The sequence below is a fragment of the Pelophylax lessonae genome (genome assembly GCF_965119305.1).
Source record: "Pelophylax lessonae genome assembly, chromosome: 7".
Classification (NCBI taxonomy): domain Eukaryota; kingdom Metazoa; phylum Chordata; class Amphibia; order Anura; family Ranidae; genus Pelophylax; species Pelophylax lessonae.
In genome coordinates this window covers 283,915,384-283,939,820 of record NC_138774.1, presented here as the reverse complement: position 1 = coordinate 283,939,820, position 24,437 = coordinate 283,915,384, and the positions used below count along the sequence as shown (strand labels likewise).

Here is a 24,437-nt window from a genome sequence, read left to right as displayed (position 1 = left end):
CCCGTGGTTCTGTCATGCTGACCATAGAGCTGATTGGAGAATGATCTAATATGATCTAAATAGAAAGATATAAACAGGGCAGGCTTTGCAGGTACGCCTATCAGCTGCAGCACTGATTTGTTTATTCTGACAGCAACAACGTTTGTTCTCACCATATACGTAATCAATGATTGTAGCGCTGTAAGAGGTGATTTCACCACCGCAGTTAAAAAAAAAACATATATGGCGAAGCATAGGGGATGGGGTGTGGACACAGAGGGCGGATCTCCCCTATGCTTCGCCATATATTTTTTAACAATTTTCTTGGCAGAGATTTCTTCATCCACATCGATCGATGTGAATGGAGGAATCTGCTATGTTCTTTTTTTCTCCTTCAGCCCATGGGCTGAAGGAAAAAAAACAATATTGCACGTATGCCCATCATTAGAAGTGGGTGGATGCTGGGAGGTCTAATGGTGGGCATACCACAGATTTTCTGGTATCATTTTTTACAGCCAGCGGTCAGCTTTCATGTAAAACCAATCCTAGCAGATAATTCACCGCTAGACTGCTTTTACAAGCAGTGGGAGGGGACTTCCCTCCCACTCCTGCAGCCTTCCACGGTTTTTTAGGGCTCTCCTGCCTCACCGGGTAACCCAAGACTGCAGCCCGTGGTTCTGTCATGCTGACCATAGAGCTGATTGGAGAATGATCTAAATATGATCTAAATAGAAAGATATAAACAGGGCAGGCTTTGCAGGTACGCCTATCAGCTGCAGCACTGATTTGTTTATTCTGACAGCAACGTTTCTTCTCACCATATACGTAATCAATGATTGTAGCGCTGTAAGAGGTGATTTCACCACCGCAGTTAAAAAAAGAGCATATATGGCGAAGCATAGGGGATGGGGTGTGGACACAGAGGGCGGATCTCCCCTATGCTTCGCCATATATTTTTTAACAATTTTCTTGGCAGAGATTTCTTCATCCACATCGATCGATGTGAATGGAGGAATCTGCTATGTTCTTTTTTCTCCTTCTGCCCATGGGCTGAAGGAAAAAAAACAACATTGCACGTATGCCCATCATTAGAAGTGGGTGGATGCTGGGAGGTCTAATGGTGGGCATACCACAGATTTTCTGGTATCATTTTTTTATAGCCAGCGGTCAGCTTTCATGTAAAAGCAATCCTAGCATATAATTCGCCGCTAGACTGCTTTTACAAGCAGTGGGAAGGGAATCCCCCCCCACTCTCACCACCTTCTACGGTTTTCTTGGGCTCTCCTGTCCCACCAGGTAACCCGAGACTAAAGCCAGTGGTTCCATCAGCTGACCATAGAGCGGATTGGAGACCAGTTAAACATGTATTGCAATGTATGTGAACTAAAAATCCCCGTTTATATGCAAAGTTGGCTAGAAAGGGTGCATAGCAGTGCATATGGTCCATTCATAACTTTTACTGTTAACATGCGGTCACGCCCCTTTAGCACCTGATGGGTTTTATATATATATATATATATATATATATGTCTAAGCCAGGGGTCTCCAAACCTTCTATAGAAAGGGCCAGTTTACTGTGTTTTAGACTTTAGGGTGGCCGGACCATTGCCAGTGGGAGTAGAAAATGTCCTGGCATTAGTGGGAGTAAACAATGTCCCATCTTTGGTATTAGGGGAAAAATTAGTGGCCTATCAATGGTGTAAGTGGGAAGAATGGTGCCACATCATTGGTATTAGTGGGAAGAATAGTGCCCCATGATTGGTATTAGTGGGAGGAATAGAGCCTCATCATTGGTATTAGTGGGAAGAATAGATCCCCATCATTGTTATCAGTGGGAGGAATAGTGCCCCATCATTGGTATTAGTGGGAGGAACAGAGCCTCGTCATTGGTATCAGTAGGATTAATAGTGCCCCATCATTGTTATCAGTGGGAGGAATAGTGCCCCATCATTGGTATCAGTGGGAGGAATAGTGCCCCACTGTTTGTGTGAGTGTAGGAATTATTGTCCCATAATTGGTGTCAGTAGAAGGAATAGTGCCTCACATCAGTAGGAGGAATAGTGCCCCAAGGGCTGGATAAAGGTATGCAAAGGACTGCATTTGGCCCCCTGGCCGCAGTTTGGAGACCACTGGCGTAAGCTATTCAGATTTGAGCACAGGAATATTGTATTTCTATTGCACTGTGCAGACCTGAATCTGTAGCCCTCCTACAAACTTATCACTATTTGCCCCATATTGGCACTATATCCACTGAGGTATGCTATAAGCAAATAAGTATTTTGCAGAGTAGAGTAGGGCCTGGCCAGAGAGGGATTACTTTGACGCAGTTGGCCAGCTTAAACATGTATTGCAATAAATGTGGATTTGCAAATTTTGCTAGAAAGGGTGTATAGCAGTGTGCAGAGGATTCATTCAGACGTTTTAGTGTTAACATGCAGTCACACCATTTTAGCACCTAATGGGTTTGATGTACCTAATATGTACTGATGGGATTAGTAGTTAGTCTTATTTGACTGTTTTTTTATTTAATTTTGAAAGGCCTTTTAAACAGTCAGTAATTACAGAACATGTCCAGTTAAATATGAATAACTACTACTAGATCTACCATGACTTGGGTATAACAGAACCTTCACAGTCATGATAGGATTAGTGGTTTAAAGAGGAAGTAAACCCACCTCTGACACTTTTACCTATAGGTAAGCCTATGATAAGGCTTACCTATAGGTACTGTAAATATCTCCTAAACATGCACCGTTTAGGAGATATTTACCTTACATGCAGCCAGTGACGTCACTGGCGCATGCGCTCTGAAGAAACGGCCGCTGGTGCCGTTTCTTCAGAGTCCCGTGCCGTGACTGTCGGCTCCCGCACACGTGCGCGGGAGTGACGTCACCGCGGCTCCGGCCAATCAGATGGCCGGATGCCGCGAACCCGGGCGACTGGACATGTCGCCCGTCATACAGGTAAGCGGCCGGCACGGCGGGGGCTCGTTCTAAGGTAAGTATTGCATAATGAGCTAGTATGCGATGCATACAAGCTCATTATGTGTTTCTCTTACAGGTTACCAAAAAAAAAAAAAAAAAACTTTGTACGGGTTTACAACCTCTTTAAGCAAGAAAAGAACATTGTTTTATTGGGACAATAACATTGTTATATCAAGAGAGACTGTGGGAACTTATTTTACAACCTTGAGGAAAGAAGGGAAAGGAAGGGGGAGCATAAGTGAAATAAAGTTAAATACAAAATATGTAGCAGGATTTTTTTTATTGATCCTTTAGGTTTATGTAAGGTAGGATCTTATTTATAGCACAGTGAATATGGAGTATGTTGTGACGACAGGCACTGCAGACTATGTACAGTGTATACCATATGCAGGTTTAGACTTTATTTAACCATGCTCCTTTAAGGCAGGCCCAATATTAGGATGCAACTTGGCCATACCCATTTTTACCATGGCAAGCATTTATGTCAGCTTCATAAAAGCATGATATGAGAAGACGTATTGGTAAGATCCAATAGACAAGAAGTGTTCCATACATTACTCCTTTAAATCTTATAAATAGTATTCAGACCAATACAGAAATGTAAACCAACTGGAAGTCACTTCTATTCCATGGACCTTGTAGATAGTCCTCTTAGAAGTAGACCACAATGCATGTGGAATACAAAGGGTGAAGCATACCCCCGCTTGCTTGGTCTATAACAGAGGTCTCAAAACTTTCTTATCAGAGGACCAGTTTACTGTCCCTCAGACTTTTAGGGGGCTGGACTGTGGCCAGTCTGATTAGAAAATGCCTCAGTGGAAGTAAATAGTGCCCCATCATTGGTATTAGTGGAAGTAATAGTGCTCCATTGTTGGCATCAGCGGAGGAAAATTCCCCCATTGTTGGCATCAGTGGGAGGAATAGCACCTCATCATTGGCGTCTGTTAGAGGAATAGTGCCCCACCACTGGTGTCAGTGGGAGAAATAGTGCCCCACCATTGGTAATAGTGGAGGAAATAGTTCCCCACCATTGGTAATAGTGGAGGAAATAGTTCCCCACCATTGGTAATAGTGGAGGGAATAGTTCCCCACCATTGGTAATAGTGGAGGAAATAGTTCCCCACCATTGGTAATAGTGGAGGGAATAGTTCCCCACCATTGGTAATAGTGGAGGGAATAGTTCCCCACCATTGGTAATAGTGGAGGGAATAGTTCCCCACCATTGGTAATAGTGGAGGGAATAGTTCCCCACCATTGGTAATAGTGGAGGGAATAGTTCCCCACCATTGGTAATAGTGGAGGGAATAGTTCCCCACCATTGGTAATAGTGGAGGGAATAGTTCCCCACCATTGGTGCCAGTGGGAGGAATGGTGCCCCCTCATCGGTGTCAGTAGTTGAAGAAATTGTGCCCCAAGGGCCAGATAGGGGCAAACAAAGGGCCACAGTTTGGAGACCACTGGTCTATACGGTTGCAATAAGACATATATGAATGCCACTCAGAAGGTCACTGTCATCGGTTACCCTTCCAGGACAGAGGCCCTCTGGGAGCCTGCAAGAAGTCTACAAACCATAGGAAAGAGTGGATCATCTGGAAGGGGAAAAAGAAAAAAAAACAGTGGGGTGGGGGGGATAATGTGATGAAACAAAACTGTTTAATAGAGAAAAAGTAATAAAAAGAGTATTACAATATTAAAACAGCGCTACCAGGCATATAAGAATAAATGTAAAGTGCACTAAAAATCTCTAAAATCAATGTTAATAGAAAAGTGCATCAGTGCCGAGAAAATATATCCATATAATCACATAGATAAATACAAATAATGTACCACATAAATGGTTAAAGTGCAGAAAAATAGGTAGTAAATATAAAGTGCAAAAAAGTGCAATATATATATATAGGTATAGTGCAGTCCAAAAAAAATGGTGAATAGTCCACTTGTATATAAAGTGCTGAATATCGTGCTCCACACAAAAAGTGCCCAGTGCTTCCAAAGAACCCTCTTGGGGATCCACTCACTAGACTTAGGAGAATTAAGAGCCTTATGTATATCAAGCAACACCTCCAAATCAGCCTCCAACCTCAGATGCAGGATGCTACACAGCCTCGGTGTCCCCCCAGGATAACAATGGGAATAAGCCTCCAAAGAACCTTCGATCTCCTCCAAGATTCCTCCACACTTAGAATCTCAGATAAAAGAAGGGGAAGGAGCCGAAAATAGTGAAGCCCATAGGGTAATTTCATTATAAAAAGTTACTCACAAACATACGAATAGTCACAGCATTGTGTAAAGATCGGTAGTCACAATCAGCCGATACACTTCCGGGTACGTTGCCGGCGTGTGTTCCACGGTGGTTTGTGGAAGTGACATGGTGTGACGTGTAGCTAACAGGAAATTTATCTTTTATATAATTTATTTTTGGACTGTACTATACCTATATATATATATATATATATATATATATATATATATATATATATATATATATATATATATATATATATATATATATATATATATATATATATATATATATATATATATATATATATATATTTTGCACTTTTTTGCACATTTTGGCACTTTAACCACTGCTTAAAGACCAGGGTTTTTTTTGCGATTTTTTACTGCGTGACTTTAATGGACAATTGCGCGGTCGTGCGACGCTGTACCTAAACGAATTTGACGTCTTTTTTTTTCCCACAAACAGAGCTTTCTTTTGGTGGTATTTGATCACCTGTGCGAATTTTACTTTTTGCGCTATAAACAAAAAAAGAGCGTCAATTTTGCAAAAATAACAATATTTTTCACATTTTTTTATATGAAATTCCCCCCCCCCCCCCCAAAAAAAATGTAAAAATCAAAATTTTTTAACATTTTTGGCCAATTTGTTTTCTGCTACCTATGTTTGGTAAAAAAAATCGCAAAAAGCGTATTTTGATTGGTTTGCGCAAAAGTTATTGCGTTTACTAAGGGAAAGATTTCTGTCATTTTTGGTGTTTGTTTTTTTAACGCGTAATGGCGGCGATCTGCGATTTTTTTTGCGGTACTGCGACATTGCAGCGGACAGATCGGACCCTTGACTGACATTTTTGACACTTTTGGGGTTACCAGTGACATTACTGCAGTAATCAGTGCTATACATATGCACTGTTACTGCAAAATGACACTGGCAGGGAAGGGGTTAACTTTATTGGGGAGGGAGGGGTTAAGTGTGTCCCTAGGGGCGTGCTTTCTACTGTGATTGGCTGTGGCTACTAGTGTAGGAACAGTGATCAACAGTCCTACATAGTAGAACCGTCTGAACACTGTTTCTACACAGGGGAGAATGACAGGCGGCTTGTTTACATCAGCCGCCTGACTTTCTCCCTCTGTACCGACGATCGGCGAGTGACCGGCGGACATCGGGTCCGCCGATCACACGCACTAACTTCCCTGTGAACGAGCCGCGGCGGGCGCGCGCTTGCCCGCTATTGGCTCACAAGGAAGTGACAGGCAAGTGACGTACCGATACGTCACTCTGCCTGGCCGGGGCTGACCGCCGCAGTATATAGTCGTGCGGCGGTCGGCAACCGGTTATATTTACTACCTATTTTTCTGCACTTTAACCATTCATGTAGTACATTATTTGTATTTATCTATGTGATTATATGGATATATTTTCTCGGCACTGATGCACTTTTCTATTAACATGGATTTTAGAGATTTTTAGTGCACTTTACATTTATTCTTATATGCCTGGTAGCGCTGTTTTAATATTGTATTCCATTGTTTCTTAGTTTTATTCTAAGTGTACAGCAGCTGCAGGTAGTACCAACACTTATCTATTTAGCGCGGGTTTTAATATTATTTTTATTCATAAAAAGAGTACTACGGTCACTCCCAGTGGATACATCCCAGTGCAGGTGCATTTCTTTTTTGTTCCATGGTGTCCCTCATTCTTAACTTACAAAGTCGGTAGGTATGAGTACCCGACCGCAAATAGGTACAAATTCTCACAGACATCCTCCAAAATCTTTTGGAAAGCCTTCCCAGAGGAGAAGACGATGTTACAGTGGCAAAGGGAGGTCAACTCCATATCAACGGCCATGGTTGTGGAATGGTATGTCCCAACAAGCTCAAAAAATTCATTGATTGAGATGGTCAGGTGCCCATAAAGTCTAACTAGCCGTTTTAGCAGCCCCGATAATGAAGCAAGATCAGGAACAAATCATGAAGCAGGATCAGGAACACTTACCTGTGGCCTCCAGGCATTGATTCGTCCTTGCTGCTTCAACCTTGCCAAATTTGGAACCCAGGAAGAGAAGACAGAGTGAAGAGAAGAGGAGGCAGACAGCTGGTATGGAATGATAGCTCCAGACTGCATACCGAGAGACATGGAGCAACCTGGAAGGGAGAGCGAAAACGACAATTAATCTAAATATAAAACGACTCACCACAATATTACCCATATGTTGGATGGCATTTGTAAAGCTAGCCATACCTTAGGAAACTGGGTTCTACCTAATCTGCTACAAAAACATGGCCTCCGCAGAGAATTATTACTGCTGAAATATTACTGGTTGACATCATATCAATAGCTGTATTATTAAACTCTAGATATAAATCTAGTACTGTATAACTAAATCAAAATGTATTTCAAGGTTAAGTACCTGGATTTGACCTGATGTCAATCACATGTACAGCAAAGATCAGGCTGGGAAAGGGAAAAGCAACACAAAGGAGCCTATTCCATTGTCACGCATGCTAACAAAAGACTTGCTAATGGGAGGAGAGATCAGAGTGATGGAGAAATAAGTTTATCAATCTGCTCCTTCTCCTTTATTGTTCAATCACAAGATTGAAGGTTTCGCCCCACTCAAGACACTTTGGAACTTTCAAGTTCCAGGCCCCTTGGGGAGGGGCAAGACCTTTGAATGCTAATTAACCCTTTGTGACAGTGTGATGCCCTGCCACTGGGAAAATGACACAAGATCTGCACTAAGGCTTAATGTGAAGTTCCAGGCTTTCGACTCGGAGCAGAGAAAGCTGTGTTTATGGGTTTCTCAGGACTGTAGTCCAAGATTGGGGCTGCAGCTTGAAGGTCTTGAGTGGGATGGAGCCTTCAATCCTGTGTCTGGATTCTACTGGATACCTACAGCCTGTGTGAGTACACAAATGTGCAGGATCATTATATAATCAAGCCTGAGGATCAGTGGTGGTTGGTGCTCAAAATTTTTTGGGGGGGGGGGGGGGGGGTGCAAACAGAAAAATGTAAATAGCCATTGCTTTGCGGCAAAAAAACGCTGTATAAAATTGCGTGACTTTGAGGTCACAAAAGTGTGAAAGGGGCCTTCAGTAATTAAGGTATAGTGTGCACCCTTTCAATGCAGAGAGACCAGCGTGCCCCCTTTCAATGCACAGAGACCAGCATGCCCCCTTTCAATGCACAGAGACCAGCATGTCCCCTTTCAATGCACAGAGACCAGCATGTCCCCTTTCAATGCAGAGACCAGCGTGCCCCCTTTCAATGCACAGAGACCAGCGTGCCCCCTTTCAATGCACAGAGACCAGCGTGCCCCCTTTCAATGCACAGAGACCAGCGTGCCCCCTTTCAATGCACAGAGACCAGCGTGCCCCCTTTCAATGCAGAGACCAGCGTGCCCCCTTTCAATGCACAGAGACCAGCTTGCCCCCTTTCAATGCAGAGACCAGCGTGCCCCCTTTCAATGCAGAGACCAGCGTGCCCCCTTTCAATGCACAGAGATCAGCGTGCCCCCTTTCAATGCAGAGACCAGCGTGCCCCCTTTCAATGCAGAGACCAGCGTGCCCCCTTTCAATGCAGAGAGACCAGCGTGCCCCCTTTCAATGCAGAGATGCCAGCATGCCCCCTTTCAATGCAGAGATGCCAGCGTGCCCCCTTTCAATGCAGAGATGCCAGCGTGCCCCCTTTCAATGCAGAGATGCCAGCGTGCCCCCTTTCAATGCAGAGATGCCAGCGTGCCCCCTTTCAATGCAGAGATCATTGTGCCCCCTTTCAATGTAGAGAGACCAGCGTGCCCCCTTTCAATGCAAAGATACCAGCGTGCCCCCTTTCAATGCAGAGATACCAGCGTGTCCCCTTTCAATGCAGAGATGCCAGCGTGCCCCCTTTCAATGCAGAGATGCCAGCGTGCCCCCTTTCAATGCAGAGATGCCAGCGTGCCCCCTTTCAATGCAGAGAGACCAGGTTGCCCCCTTTCAATGCAGACATACCAGTGTGCCCCCTTTCAATGCAGAGATACCAGCGTAAGCGTGCCCCCCCCGCGAGACCAGTGCACTTACCTCTGGCAGCGGGGGCCGCGTGTAGATTAGGGGGCCGGACGCATGGATAGGGGGGGGGCGGCGCCCCCAACGCACCGGCCACCACTGCTGAGGATAGACCAGGGCTCCCAGTTTGGAGACAGCTCCCATACTGGAGACATGAGGTCCCACTCAGGGGTCCGAGGAGCTCCAGCCTGGTGTGAGACAGGAGGTCTCATTCCAGGAGTCAGGTGGGCTACTATCGGGTGTCAGAAGAACCCCAGGATGGGCCATGCAGCAGGGCGATGCCACTATAGGTTAAAGCAGAACTTCACTCAAAAGGGAGAAAGGGGGGGACGGGCACCTGGTTTTGACAGGTACCTGCTCCCATTTCCAGTCAGATGCGCCGCAGCGATCTGAGCCAGACGTTCGGCCCCCAACCCCCCCCCCTCCCCACAGCTTTCTGGGACACATTACAGGTCCCAGAAGACTGAGGGACCATTCATAAAGCGCAGCAGCAAACCGGCTGTGAAGCCACAAGGTTTCACTGCCAGTTTCCCTTACTTTAAGTGTTACTAAACCCAGGACCCTGCATTCACTATATCAGATCTCCCACCGTACACAGAACATGGAAATGCAATTATTTTAGTAAATATAAACTGCTAAATACCTTTTCTCATCAGCAGTATATAGCAGTCTTGTGACTTCTATTAGTGTCTTGTTAAAGCTTGTAGGAGGAGATTTAATTCTCCTCTGACTGTCCAATGAGGCTGCAGGACCCCCTTCCCTCTGTCTGGACAGTGCTGATTGGCCCTGTGCGGCCTCCAAAGAAAAAAAAAAACTCTAGCAATACCCTCAAAACTAAGCATGTGCAGAGTGCCTCCAAGGCTCTGTTCTATCAGGAGATGGAATGGGGACTGTGGATAAAGGGGAGGATCAGGGAAGATAAGAGCAAACATCCTTTTTACACAATGCAGAGGATTAACCCCTTAGGTTCCACAGTGAGTATAACAAGTATGCATTACTACATATACAAACTGTTTTTACTGTTGTGGGTTTAGTAACACTTTAAGATGCCAGCTGGGCAGCGTGGGCAACTAATTTACTTTACGAACTGTGTTGTTCTTTTAATAAAAGTGGGCTGGCCTAAAACGCAACTTGGACTGGCATAACTTATTGGAAAACGCATCTGCCACATAAGTATATGCACCCCAATGCCACACCTTTTATTGCCATCAAATGTATGCCATATGCTGGCAGCAGCAGGGGACTTTACACACACTGGCAACTGTCGGCAGTCAGATTGAAGCGACTTGGCCATTATACAGCTGCTGGATTGCTTCCACACACTTTGGCAACAGTGACCCCCCCCACCATATTTCTTGGGCTCCGCGCTCCTCCCATTGGTGGACCCGGAACAGTCATGGTGGGTGCCCCTGTTTAGAGGGGAGTGAGATCAGGGAACACCCATTCACTGCTCTCCCCTTCCTACTGAGAACCCGAAAGTGACATGTAACCATAATCACCCAGTGTATAATCAAATGTACAGATGTGTAAGCCTCGGGGAGACCAGCCTACTGAACACCCCCCCTCTCTCTCTCCCCTCTCCCAACCCCACTCTCCTCTCTCTCACCCCCCTCACCCTGCTCTCCTCTCTTTCACCCCCCTTTATCTCTCTCACCCTCACTCCCTCTCTTTCTCTCACCCTCATCACCCCTCTCTCTCATCCCCCCCCCCTCTCTATCTCTTACGCTCATCCCTTACCCCTCCTCTCACCCCCTCCTTTCTCTCTACCCCCTATCTCTTGCCACCTCTTTCTTCCCACTTTCTCTACTTCTCTCACCCTCTTTCTATTCCTCTCAACACATACTTATTTTTCTCACCCCCTCTCTCTCTCAACCCCCTCCCCGTGTCTCTCTCCCACCCCCCTCTCTCCCTCTCACCCTTACCCCCTCTCTCACCCTCCCCCTATTTTTCTCTCACCCTCATCTCGCCTATCTCTCACCCTTCTCTCTCTCATTCCCCCCCCCCTCTCTATATCTCACCCTTACCCTCTTCTCTCTCTCCCACTCCACTCTCTCGGTCCCAGCCCTCCCTCACCCCCTCTCTCTCACCCTTCTTCTCGCTCTCTCGTTACCCCCTCTCTCACCACCTTCCTCCCCCCCCACTCTCTTTCTCTCACCCTTATATCTCTCCCTTTCCCTTTCTCTCATCCCCCTCTTTATTTCTCTCACCCCCTCTCTGTCTCACCCCCCCTCACATTTCTCTCTCCCTTATCCTCCCTCTCTCTCATCCCCTTGTCTCTCTCTCTCTCCTCCCTCTTTTCCCTCCCCCTCACCCCCCCTCTTTTCCCTCCCCCTCACCCCCCCTCTTTTCCCTCCCCCTCACCCCCCCTCTTTTCCCTCCCCCTCACCCCCCCTCTCTCTCACCCTTCCTCTCGCTCTCTCGTTCCCCCCTCTCTCTCACCACCTTCCCCCCCACTCTCTCTTTCTCTCACCCCCATATCTCCCTCTTTTCCTTTCTCTCATCCCCCTCTTTCACCCCCTCTTTATTTCTCTCACCCCCTTTCTGTCTCACCCCCCTTGCATTTCTCTCTCCCTTATCCTCCCTCTCTCTCACTCCCCCTCTCTCTCCTCCCTTTTTTTTTCTTCCCCCCTCTCTATTTTTCTCACCTCCTTCTCTCTCTCAGCCCCCTCTCACTCCCCCTCTACCGCTCACCCCCTCTTTCTCTCTCGCTCACCCCCTCTTCTCTTCCTCTAATCGACTCTGCCATAAGATGTAAAATATATTATAACATTAAAAAATATTTGTTTACATGTATTTGAAAGAGTGTGTGTGTCTGTATGCGTGTGTGTATTAGGGGTGCACACCCTAATGCACAGGTGTCAAACACAAGGCCCGCGGGCCGAATGCGGCCCCCCAGGCCATTTCATGTGGCCCTTGCACCTCTCCTGACTCTGCGGCACCCCACTTGTCTCTGCCTCCACCTTGTCTCTGTAGTTGGCAGCAGAGAGGACAGAAATCCCTTGCTAGATACTGCATCCCCCCTTCTCAGCAGTCCGCAGCAGAGAGGAGGGCAAAACTCCTCCTACAGATTCTGTACCTCTCTGTGCAGCCGCATCACCACCTTGCCTCTCCCTCCCCTGGTCTCAGCATTCAGCAGACTCTGGAAGCTGACTCCAGGCCTCCTCTGGTTCTCTTCCAGACCCTGAACTTCTTCCCAGATTCACCCGTATTTTCTTCCTGGCAGCAGCACAAGGTAAGGGGGTGCATTGTGATGTAAGGAAGGGTGAAGGGCTCTTCACTTCTGATGGTGGGGGGGGGGGGCTTTTGACATCTCATGTAAGAGTGTAAGGGGACGTGGGGTGCTCTGGACATCTAATCTTACAGATATAACCGGCCCCTTGAGGGCAACCATAATGCTGATGCGGCCCGCGATGAAATTGAGTTTGACACCCCTGCCCTAATGCAATAGGCTGCGCACACCTATGCATGTAACGCATCACTTCCTTTTTCTGATGTCACTTTCTCCAGCCAGTTTGGCCAGGGAAGAAGCTAATGGAGCTGAAGGAAGGAAGCAATGGAAGGGGAGCTGAGGCAAAGGAAAGGTTTACATTAATGTTACAAGTCATTATACCTTCATTAACCACTTGCCGACCGCTCACTCGAGCTCTACTGCGGCAAAGTGGTTAGTTCCCGTCCAGCGATGGAGACCTACGTCGCTGGACTCCTCCCCTTGTGGGCGGCGCACGCGCGCCGCCGGAGGCTCGCTCCCGCTGTATTCAGTCACAGCGGGAGTCGGGCCAGGGGAGGAGCGGAGGTGATCACCGCCGCTCTTCCCCGATCGTCGGGGAATCGAGTTTGGAGATCGGATCTCCTAAGTGACAGACAGTGACAGATTGCAGGGTTCAGCATAACTGAACATGCGATCTGTCCCTGTGTCACTCAGTCACCTCCCCCCACACACGTCAGTAAGCACCAGGCATACATTAACCCCTCCCTCTCCAATAAAATTAACCCCTTCCCTGCCAGTGTCATTATTACAGTAACAGTGCATATTTATAGCACTGATTACTGTAGAAATGTCACTGGTACCCCCAAAAGTGTCAAAAATGTCAGTCAAGGGTCCGAACCGTCCGCCGCAATGTCGCAGTACCGCAAAAAAAAAATCGCAGATCGCCGCCATTACTCGTTAAAAAAAAAACACCAAAAATTACAGAAATCTTTTCCTTAGTTAGTAAACGCAATAACTTTTGCGCAAACCAATCAAAATACGCTTCGTGTGATTTTTTTTTACCAAACATATGTAGCAGAAAACAAATTGGCCAAAAATTAAAAGAAATTAGATTTTTACATTTTCATATAAAAAAAATGTGAAAAATATTGTTATTTTTTCAAAATTTACGCTTTTTTTTGTTTATAGCGCAAAAAGTAAAAATCGCACAGGTGATCAAATACCACCAAATGAAAGCTCTGTTTGTGGGAAAAAAAGGACGTAAATTTTGTTTGGGTACAGCGCCGCACGACCGCTCAATTGTCAGTTAAAGTCGCACAGCGCCGAATCGCAAAAAGTGGCCCAGACGTAAGACAGCAAAATCCTCCGGTGGTAAAGTGGTTAATAAGATTTATGATAATAAATATACAATCATTTATATAAATTCTCACTAGTAAGGTCACAGCCAAAAAGTTCCATCCTCAGGCCCGCTCTACTTCCGGTGTGCACCGGGTGGATCCTTATGAAACGAGCGATGATAGGGGGATTAAGAGAGTTCTCTCGAATACTAGAGGCGTCGACATTTCCAAAAAATACCTGGAAATAAACACAGAGATACAATCATTTATAAGATGTCTAAGTGACCAATTAAAAAGTTGGAAAAAAAAGATAGAAATGTAAAAATCATGACATTTAGGGTGCAAGCACATGAATGCTTGCAGGCACAGGGGAGCTCCAACGTAAAACTTGCGGCGCTTTCCGTGCCTGGGGAGCCTCACGTGACACATACAAGTCGGCCATAGAAGTGCATGGCTGCAGGTAATGGCGTAAATGCCAATGCTCTTTTGCATCAGTGAATACCCACGCATGCGCAGATGGTGTATTTTTTCAGAACGCACGTCATTCCAAAATAGGTCACACTCACAGGTATACAGTAGGTTGCAGCTTACCAGTCCAGATATGATGGTTGCATTATTTTCTTTTTTTCCTCTCCTAGTGTGACAACGTTCACTCACTGACTTTTATCTAGGAGGGTTGTCACCCTAGGGCAGGACTACAGAAAGCCCCTCCCCCTCCCCACCACTGCATCAGTTTAACAACATTGGGAAGGTGTTTTGCAGTCCAAGAAGAGCTGGAAATAATGTTAGGAGTGCAGCTGAAGCATAGAGCATAGGATGTGATTAGATTATAAGATTTGTGGAAGGATCAACAGATACTTTTTAACACATTGATAATCAAATGGAAGCAACTATACATTTACATACATTTGATACTAAGGGTTAAAAAAAAAAAAAAAAAAAAAAAACAGGATTTTGCCTTACATATAACTATATTAAGGCAGGATTTCTCCCAGGATCCTATAGGCACAAAAAATCTGGTGCCTTAAACCCTATAAACAGGCTACAACCCAAGCTATGCCCTGTTCTTCTGGAAGTTTTTTTAAATAATCAACATTAAATGGGGACCATTTATTTAAAATTCAGTGTCTCAGCCCTGTGATGTGTCTAATATGTTTTTTTCCATGACCATTAGCTCCATCTAGTGACCATAATGCTGTATTTTCCTGATTGCGGTATTCAGAAAAAAAAAACTCAATAAGGCCACTAGATGGTGCTGATGAGCACAGGAAATAAACATCTTAGACATATTATAGGGGTTATTAGTGAATGCCGATACCGTCACAAAGCAAATGTATAAAGAGACCCAAGGTGTGCAAAAACGTTCCATTTGAATATAACAATTGGCCTGGGGGCTGGATCGGCAGGTGAATTTACCAGCTCAGCCCCCACACCTGCATAGCAGGGATAGACCGATTATCGGCAAGGCCGATATATCTGGGGCCAATTTGCACTTTCCCTGATATATCGGTATCGGCACTGGAACTGGGCGATATTGCCGATAATTTTGTGACATCATTCTGCTTTCTTAGGCCGCCTCCATCGCCTTGGACAGCCTTGTCTGCATTTGGGACTAGTCTTGCGGGAGTGTATCACAGCCATACACCCACCCACAGCAGCCCGGTGCCAGCCAGCCACCCACATCCACAGGCCCTGTACCAGCAAGCCACCCACAAGCCTTGTACCAGCCAGCCACCCACCCACCCACCACAGGATGATAGCCAGCCAGCCAACCACCCACCACAGGGTGCCATACAGTCAGCCACCCACCACAGGGTGCCAGACAGCCACCCACAGACAGGGTGCAAGTAAAGCCAGCCACCCTCAGGCCCTGTACCAGCCAGCCACAGGCACTGTACCAGCCAGCCGACCACAGACCCTGTACCAGCCACCCACCCACCACAGGGTGCCAGCCAGCCACCCACCCACCACAGGGTGCGAGCCAGACAGCCACCCACCACAGGGTGCCAGACAGCCACCCACAGACAGGGTGCAAGACAGCCAGCCACCCTCATGCCCTGTACCAGCCAGCCACAGGCACTGTACCAGCCAGCCGCCCACAGACCCTGTACCAGCCACCCACCCACCACAGGGTGCCAGCCATCCACCCACCACAGGGTCCCAGCCAGACACCCACCCACCACAGGGTGCCAGCTAGACACCCACCCACCACAGGGTGCCAGCCAGCCACCTACCACAGGGTGCAAGCCAGCCAGCCACCTACCATAGGGTGCCAGCCAGCCAGCCATCCACCACAGGGTGCCAGCCAGCCAGCCAGCCATCCACCAACCACAGGGTGCCAGCAAGCCAGCCACCCACCACAGGGTGCCAGACAGACAGCCACCCACCACAGGGTACCAGACAGACAGCCACCCTCCACAGGGTGCCAGACAGACAGCCACCCACCACAGGGTGCCAGCAAGCCAGCCATTAAGCATTAAACAAAAATTAACATGTTTAGTACCAGATTTGTGTCAAAAAATGTCTTTATTTTTCAAAACTTTAAATATACAAAATATCAGCCGATACTGATACGTTGTGACCAAAATATCGGCATCGGCCCTTAAAAAACCATATCAGTCTATCCCTACTGTATAGTCCTTATGTATCAGAACAATTCTTACATTTTTGCTATAGGCCTATTATTTCTGTCTGGTGGTACTGGAGTCACCCTGTGTAGGTCAATCTGCTCTACATAGCAGGAAAAAAAATCTAACAGGGGCTCTAATGCTTTTCTACCTATTAAAAACAAAAAAAATAAAAGTTTTTGGCTTGACGGGCATTCCAATTCAACAATATAAGATGTCTGTTTTTTCCAACTGCTGCAAAAATACATACATACCATCTGATTACTACTGGTGTTCCCTTGGTACTGGCTCCATTTTTCTCCATTCAGGCTATAGAAGACAATATATTGGGATATGTACAGAGTAAGGAATTTCTGTCTAGCGCCTTGAGTTTGCATGGCATGAATCACCATAGGTGCCAGAAGATCCACCTGAGATAATAGACAATGAAACAAAAATTTTTTTTTTAGCTTCTTATCCTCCAGATTTACAGGGGGCTTCCTAAGCCTTCTATGCAGTATTAGCCCATTTCCCTGGGCTATATACATTAATGAAGCCTCATAGGTCTTGCGATATTAAATTCCCTACAGTAGGATGATCTTCTTCTCCAATGGTCCAAAAGGAAGATTATTGGCTAGCACTCCTAAGTGAAACTTCATTTTTGGGCCCCTAGAGGCTCCTTCCATAATGAGTAACTATGCTCAGCCTTTATGCACATTTTGGCATGCTTACCTTGCAAAGTCCTCTTCTCCCAAGAGGTCCTCATTTTTGCTCTGTCTTGGCCTTTCTGGGTTAGGAAGTCTTAGATGGAGATCCATTTTTAAGCGCAACTCCAGGCTTCAAACTCCTCCCCTGAGGCTTTCCCTATTAAGACCTTTATGGCAGCATGGTACCATATATATATATATATATATATATATATATATATATATATATATATATATATATATATATATATATATTTCTGATTTCCTCTAGTGCATCTAGGTCTGAAAGTCTGCTTTAAAGGCCAACCCCAGGCTTCATGCTCCTCCCCTGAGGATCCCCCCTTCAAGGCCTCTATGACAGCATTGTATCCTTTTTTATTTTATATATACCCTTTGTTGATGTCTTCTAGCCCATACGGGTCTGAAAAGCTTGGCTTGGGATCCATTTTAAAGCCCAAGTCCAGGCTGCATGCTCCTCCCCTGAGGATCCCCCCTTCAAGGCCTCTATGACAGCATTGTATCCTTTTTTATTTTATATACCCTTTGTTGATGTCTTCTAGCCCATACGGGTCTGAAAAGCATGACTTGGGATCAATTTTAAAGCCCAAGTCCAGGCTGCATGCTCCTCCCCTGAGGATCCCCCCTTTAAGGCCTCTATGGCAGCATTGTATCCTTTTTTATATGTACCTTTTTCTGATGTGTTCTGGCCCATGTGGGCCTGGAAGTCGTAGCTAGGGATCCAGTTTGAAGCCCAACTCTGGGCTCCATGCTCCCCCCCCCCCAGCAATATAATATATAATATCCTTTTTTTTATAAATATTTACCATTTTCTGATGTCTTCCAGTCAGTCACGTGATGCGTCAAATTCTTTTCACCTTCTACTGGCAGTAAGCAATCCTGGATGATGCAGAGAATGGCCCTGAAGTGATCAGCACTGCTCTTTGCATTAACCCATTGAGAGCTCTGCATTAAGAGTATTAGTATTATTGCACTTTTTACATTGAAGGCTTATTAGGAGGGGCCATGACCAGTGCCATCTTAAGAGCATTAAAGGGCCCCCGGGCAATGCAGTGCACTGGGGCTCCGCCTACACAATCACCCACGAGAATAAAAATTCTAATTATTGATAAGGCAATATTTATTGGTACAGCAGTGCCAGGCTAATGACAGCTTCCAAGTTGGGCGGCAGGGTCCGGTGAACACACACACGGATGGGAGTCAGACTCGACTGTCCTGTGTGTGCCTGTTCCTGTGGAGGTGGACAGGTATTCCTGCAGTTGTGGACTCCCCCTCCACGGCCCAAGTGGCCTGACAGCAGCGCAGGGCGGAGAGGCGCTTGTCACCTGCTAGGTTCAGGCGGCAGGATCCACGCGGGAATCTGGACCAATGCTTGCCTTCGGCTTGGTCACTGGGCAGGTGGGGCCCCCCGGGCAAGTGGAGCCCCCGGGTAACTGCCTAGCGTGCCCATTCGGTAAGATGGCCCTGGCCATGACACCCTTCACTTCCAGGCTGTCCCCTGGCTAGTCATTGGGGATTAGGATATCTTATGGTGGATTACATGTACTGAGGGGGGCGCTCTGGATTTACCATAGTTATTACAGCCACAGACTTTTTTTCTCTAAAATGAACCTGCAGTTGGGTTTTAAGTACATTAAGTGAGCAGAAATTTTTATTTTCTAACCTGTCCAATCATTATTTTCCCTAACAAACCTTGGTTGGCAGGGTCAAGGGCTGCTACTGTGAAAATGACGAGAAAATGACACAGGATTCGCATCAAGATTTAATGCGAGTTTCCAGGCTATCTTTTCTTAGCAGAGAAAGCTGTGTTTTTGGTTTTCTCCAGATTCTGTAGTCCCAGGCCTGGAGCTTGAAGGTTCCAAAGTGTCTTGGGTAGGACGGAATCTTCAATCCTGTGTCCAGATTTAAACAGGTGCCTGAGGATAGCTCAAGGCTTCCAGTTTAGAGAACGCGTGCCTTGTCAGGCGGTTAAGTCGCCTGACAAGTTGCCCCAGTGTGAACCGGGACATAGTGTTCTGATATTTACCCATCCAACAAATGCAATTTGCAAGCAAATGGGCACATTCTTTTTTTTTTTTAAATCAACCCTCACCTGAATCCAAGAATTTCGACTGTCTACACTCCAGGCGTTTATAGTCCCGCTCTTTCCTAGTCTGGCCAGGGATGGCACCCACGATCCTTTATTAACAAAAGGTAAAAGGATAAGAACAGTACAAAAGAACACAACAACATTAAATATCTAGGCTACTGATGGCGAACCTTGGCACCCCAGATGTTTTGGAACTACATTTCCCATGATGCTCATGCACTCTGTAGTGTAGTTGAGCATCATGGGAAATGTAGTTTCAAAACATCTGGGGTGCCAAGGTTCCCCATCACTGAAGGCCATAGTGTATAAGGGTGCCAGCAGTGGTCCCATTGGCCTTCATGGAACTTGAGCCAAGTGCCCAAGATCTTAGTTAGAACATTATGGCACTTTTCCACTGCAAGAACCGGCTCGGCTCTACTCGGCCCTGCTTGGCCCGGTTTGGTTGTCCACTGCATGGTACCGCATGGTACGGTGTTGGAACAGTTCGGTATGGTTTGCTTTTCCACTAAAGTAGTACTAAAGTAAGTGGGTGGGATAACAATGATTCTCTGACCAATCAGTGGCTAGTAGTGACAAACAGTCAAGGCTGCATGCAAAGGATTGTGGGATATGGTATCGGTACGGCCCTGTTGGAACCACAACTGAGGTGGTACTGTTTAAGCGAGCCGTACCGTTCGGTTCCATGTAGTGGAAAAGCGCCGCCGTACCGTACCGAACCGTTCCTACACCGTACCATGCGGTACCAGCAGTGGAAAAGCACAAAAGCGAGCCGAACGGTTCGGTTCCATGCAGTGGAAAAGCGCCACCGTACCGTACTGTACCGAACCGTTCCTACACCGTATCATGCGGTACCAGCAGTGGAAAAGCACAAAAGCGTGCCGAACGGTTCGGTTCCATGCAGTGGAAAAGCGCCGCCATACCGTACCGAACCGTTCCTACACCGTACCATGCGGTACCAGCAGTGGAAAAGCACAAAAGCGTGCCGAACGGTTCGGTTCCATGCAGTGGAAAAGCGCCACCGTACCGTACCGAACCGTTCCTACACCGTACCATGCGGTACCGGCAGTGGAAAAGCACAAAAGCGAGCCAAACGGTTCGGTTCCATGCAGTGGAAAAGCGCCGCCGTACCGTACCGAACCGTTCCTACACCGTACCATGCGGTACCAGCAGTGGAAAAGCACAAAAGCGAGCCGAACCGTTCGGTTCCATGCAGTGGAAAAGCACCATTATTTTGGCTAGAATACAAATGGCTGCTAAAAACAGGCGGTCCCCGGGTTACAAACATCCGGCTTACAAACGACTCCTACTTACAAACGGAGAGAGACAACAGGAAGTGAGGAGAAATCTCCCCCTAGGAAGGGAAATTCACTCCTGTAAGAGTTCTCATGGGAAAAAGGTGTCTCCACTGAATCTTTATCACCAATCCTTGTTTCCACAACAAGCCGAAATTTTCAGAATACAGTTGTCATAGGGACAGAAAGTGAGGTGAAATCTTCTGAACAGGGGTACAGACAGCAAAACAAATGGTACAACGGTGTTACCCCTTCCCTATGCTATCCAAAAAGACTTAAAAATTATTATTTTGGCTGGAGCTAATTTAAAAAAATGTACCTGTTCCGACTTACTGACGTGTGTGTGTGTGTGTGTGTGTGGGGGGGGGGTTCTGCGACACAGACAGAGATCGCAGGTTCAGCTATGCTGAATCCTGTGATCTCTCCCTGTCTGTCACTGAGAAGATCCGCCTGCTTTGTTTACATAAGCAGGCAGGTCTTCTCACACTTTCCCAGACGATCGGGAAAGAGAGGCAATCGCCGCCTCTCCTCCTCCGGCCCGACTCCCGCTGTGTCTAAACACAGCGGGAGCACGCTGCCGAAATCACTAGGAGTCTAGTGACGTAGGTCTACGTCGCTGGACCCATGGGAACCGCACTGCCGCAGTAGGATTACTGTGAGCAGTCGGCAAGTGGTTAATCTAGGCCAGGGGTAGGGAACCTATAAATAAAAGGGCGAACCAGCCTAGCGCATTATCCTCAGTGGGCTTTTATTGAAAAAGTGTTAAAATTCAGCTACTCACAAACATGCGCTAAATTCCAGCATATCAATTCCATAGAGCAACGTCCTTATTATAAGTCCAATAACTCGTGAAGACGAAGGGCTGACGGGTTTCGAGGCCGTGCCTCTTCCTCAGAGCCTATGGCTCGCGAGCCAGACATGGCTCTTTTGATGGCTGCATCTGGCTCGCAGAAAAATCATTAATAAAGGGGGGCGTGTCCGGATGTGAGCTGCGCTGGACGTGTAGTCCCAGAGCTCCGCCCCGTCTACCACTCAATCCAATCGGATTGCCACGCTACGGACCCCGAGGCCTAGTTGCGGTACCGCCGCCAGCTCGTGTGCTCTGCATCCAAGGGCCTTGGCAATCACCGCCCGGTAAGGAGACCTGCCATCCGCTCCCTGTGTCCCAACAGACACGATCTCCTTCCCCTCTGACACCCGGGGACCCGTGGGAGCTGCCTCTCACATCCACTTCTTCCCTAATGTGGGATTTTTTAGGGCAAAAGTATAAAAAAACAATTAAATGCACATGAAAATTGTAATTTACATATATGTATGAAAAGACATAACAGTACAGAAATTCAATAAAATAACACAACAGTGTGGCTGAATTGTATAGTCGTGTAAGCGTAACCTCAAATCGACTGTAATGACAGAGATATGAACCCAACGTGTTTCGACAAATCGTATATTTTTCTTCCTCAGGGGTATAGGCAGTGGTGTATTTAGGTTTTGTGCTGCCCTAGGCCTGACTAAACGTGGGCACCCCTAATTTAAATATGACCCACCCCTTCCTGTAAAGGCCACACCCTTTCCTGTTTATGACCCGCCCTATCATCTGTAAACCACAGACCACAACCACAGTCTATCAGTGCCCGTCAGTGTAGCCTCATCAGTTCCCATAAGTTCATCTTCATCAATGCCCATCAGTGCAGCCTTATCAGTGCTCATCAGTGCAGCCTCATTACTGCCTATCAGTGCAGCCTCATCAGTGCAGCATTTCAGTGCAGCCTCATCAGTGGCCACCAGTGCAGCCTCTCAGTGCCCATTAGTGCAGCCTATCAGTGCATCATATCAGTGCCCATCAGTGCTGCCTTATCAGTGCAACCCTATAAGTGCAGCTTATCAGTCCTGCCTCATCAGTGGCCATCAGTGTAGTCTATCAGTGCCCATCAGTGAAACATATCGGTGCCCATCAGGGCAGAATATCAGTGCAGCCCAATCAGCTTTTTTGCTGCCCCCCCTGCAAAGTGCTGCCCTAGGCCTGGGCCTTGTTGGCCTAGGCCAAAATACAGCACTGGGTATAGGGTTACCCAGTGCATTTTTTATGAGAAAACAACCTTATAGCTAAAAACACAAAAAAGTGTTTTCTGCCATCGCCTGTAGCCCGAAAGTCAGACCAATGGGGGTCACCGCCTAAGACTCCACGAAACCATAGAGGGTACATATGATAAGGACCCAATTGATTAAAGATGTCTTCAAAGCACACATGAAGAATGGGGGATCCACCCCGTCTCATACATGTGTCAATGGGAGTGTAGAGGTCAGGCTAATGTGGCACTAGGAAGGATTCAGCCACTGGATATCAGATCTTGGCCACATCCTGCTAACGCTGCGTGTCTATGTGGTATCGCCAAGCTCTTTATACACTCCCGTTGGCACATATATGAGATGAGGTGGATTCTGTCACATTCCCACAGAACAAATTTAAATGCAATTTCAACGGATTAACTGCTATTCAAATTTTTTTTTATAAATTCCCTCCTCGACAACCTCGTGGCAAAAATTTGGGGAAGGAAATTTTCTGTTTCAGCTCCATAAAGGTAATAACCAGTCTGTTGTAGAGACCCACACATAGCCCTGGCCCAAAGGGGTAACCAGAACCTTCAGGGTCCCAGTGCAAGAAACCATGAAAGGCCACCCTGGCCCCCAACTGGGGCCCTTCCCACTGATCTCGGGGCCCTTTACTCCCATCGTAGGACACTTTATTATGGTCCTGCAGTGGGCAATTTTCCTGCCGTCTTGGGGTTCCCCCCAAGGTGACGGAACGCCAGAGCCCAGTTGCAAGTGTGACCTTTGCGACCCTGGTAATTCCACCACTGGTGTTTTTTTATTTTTGTTGTTTTATTTTTTATTTTTTTACAATTTTAATTTTTACATATTTTTAGGACTCCCCGTTAAGGGGCTTTGGTGATATATCAGGGGTCTAAAAAGACCCCTGATGTCTCACTTTTGAGGACAGAGGACTGAGGACAGATTCATCAGTCCCTTTCTCTGCAGACTCAGCTGCTGAATGAATGAACAGAAATAGCTTTGTACAGAGCATGCCATTCATTCAAAAAACGGAAGCCTAGTAAACACAGTTTACTATATCTCAGCAATGAATGAATTAAAAAAAAACAAAAAAACAGTCAGTGATCCGCACCGATCACTAACTCTATTCATTCATTTAGACAGGGATCCTCAAACTACAGCCCTCCAGCTGTTGCGGAACTACACATCCCATGAGGCATTGTAAAACTCTGACATTCACAGACATGACTAGGCATGATGGGAATTGTAGTTCCTGAACAACTGGAGGGCTATAGTTTGAAGACCCCTGCTTTAAGACAAGGAAGGGGTTGGTAAATGACACTTTACCAGCCCCTTCTCCGCTCCGCTCTCCATCCTGACAGATCCCCCACGGCAGCCAGCGAGAGGTGGGAGGGGAAAATATGGCAGCACTGCTGGGGGGGCCTGGGAAGCACAGGATAGATGGCGGGAGAGACGTGGAGGAACCGATGCCCTCTATTTCCCTCCTGCAGCCGCTGAATGTCTGCAAGAGGGAGAGGAGAAGAAGCAGACATTCAGCGGCTACATGGAGGAATCATTTCCTCTACTTGCTGCCGCCCTCCTTTCCAGGTGTACAGATGAGCCACATGGGCCTCCTGGAGCATGGGTCCGGGTTGCAATGGTGACTTCTGGGACCCCTGTACATATGTCCCATGCACTGGCCTCAACCCTATTGGACGCCTTTAGGATGAACAGAAATGCTGATTGTGAGCCAGGTCTTCTCCTTCATCATCAGTACCTGGCCTCGAAAATGTTCTTGAGGCGGCATCGGCACAGCCGTAAAGAGGGAACCAACCTAATGCCCGTGCTTTGTTTTCGTAATGGAATGTCCAACAAGC

At 46.9% G+C, this 24,437-nt stretch overlaps 1 protein-coding gene across 1 annotated transcript in view; it reads right to left on the bottom strand.

Annotated features, from left to right (window-relative positions):
* LOC309559666 (coagulation factor VIII-like) overlaps positions 1–24,437 on the bottom strand; it is a gene marked incomplete at its 3' end in the record, with an annotated part of 152,326 nt that overhangs the window by 20,789 nt on the left and 107,100 nt on the right. The window contains exons 22-25 of the mRNA XM_082263040.1: positions 19,220–19,305; positions 16,678–16,833; positions 13,890–14,034; positions 7,201–7,349 (exon numbers count right to left, since the gene is read on the bottom strand). Coding sequence (XP_082119166.1) covers positions 7,201–7,349; positions 13,890–14,034; positions 16,678–16,833; positions 19,220–19,305 — 536 coding nt within the window. The remainder of the gene's footprint in view (positions 1–7,200; positions 7,350–13,889; positions 14,035–16,677; positions 16,834–19,219; positions 19,306–24,437) is intronic.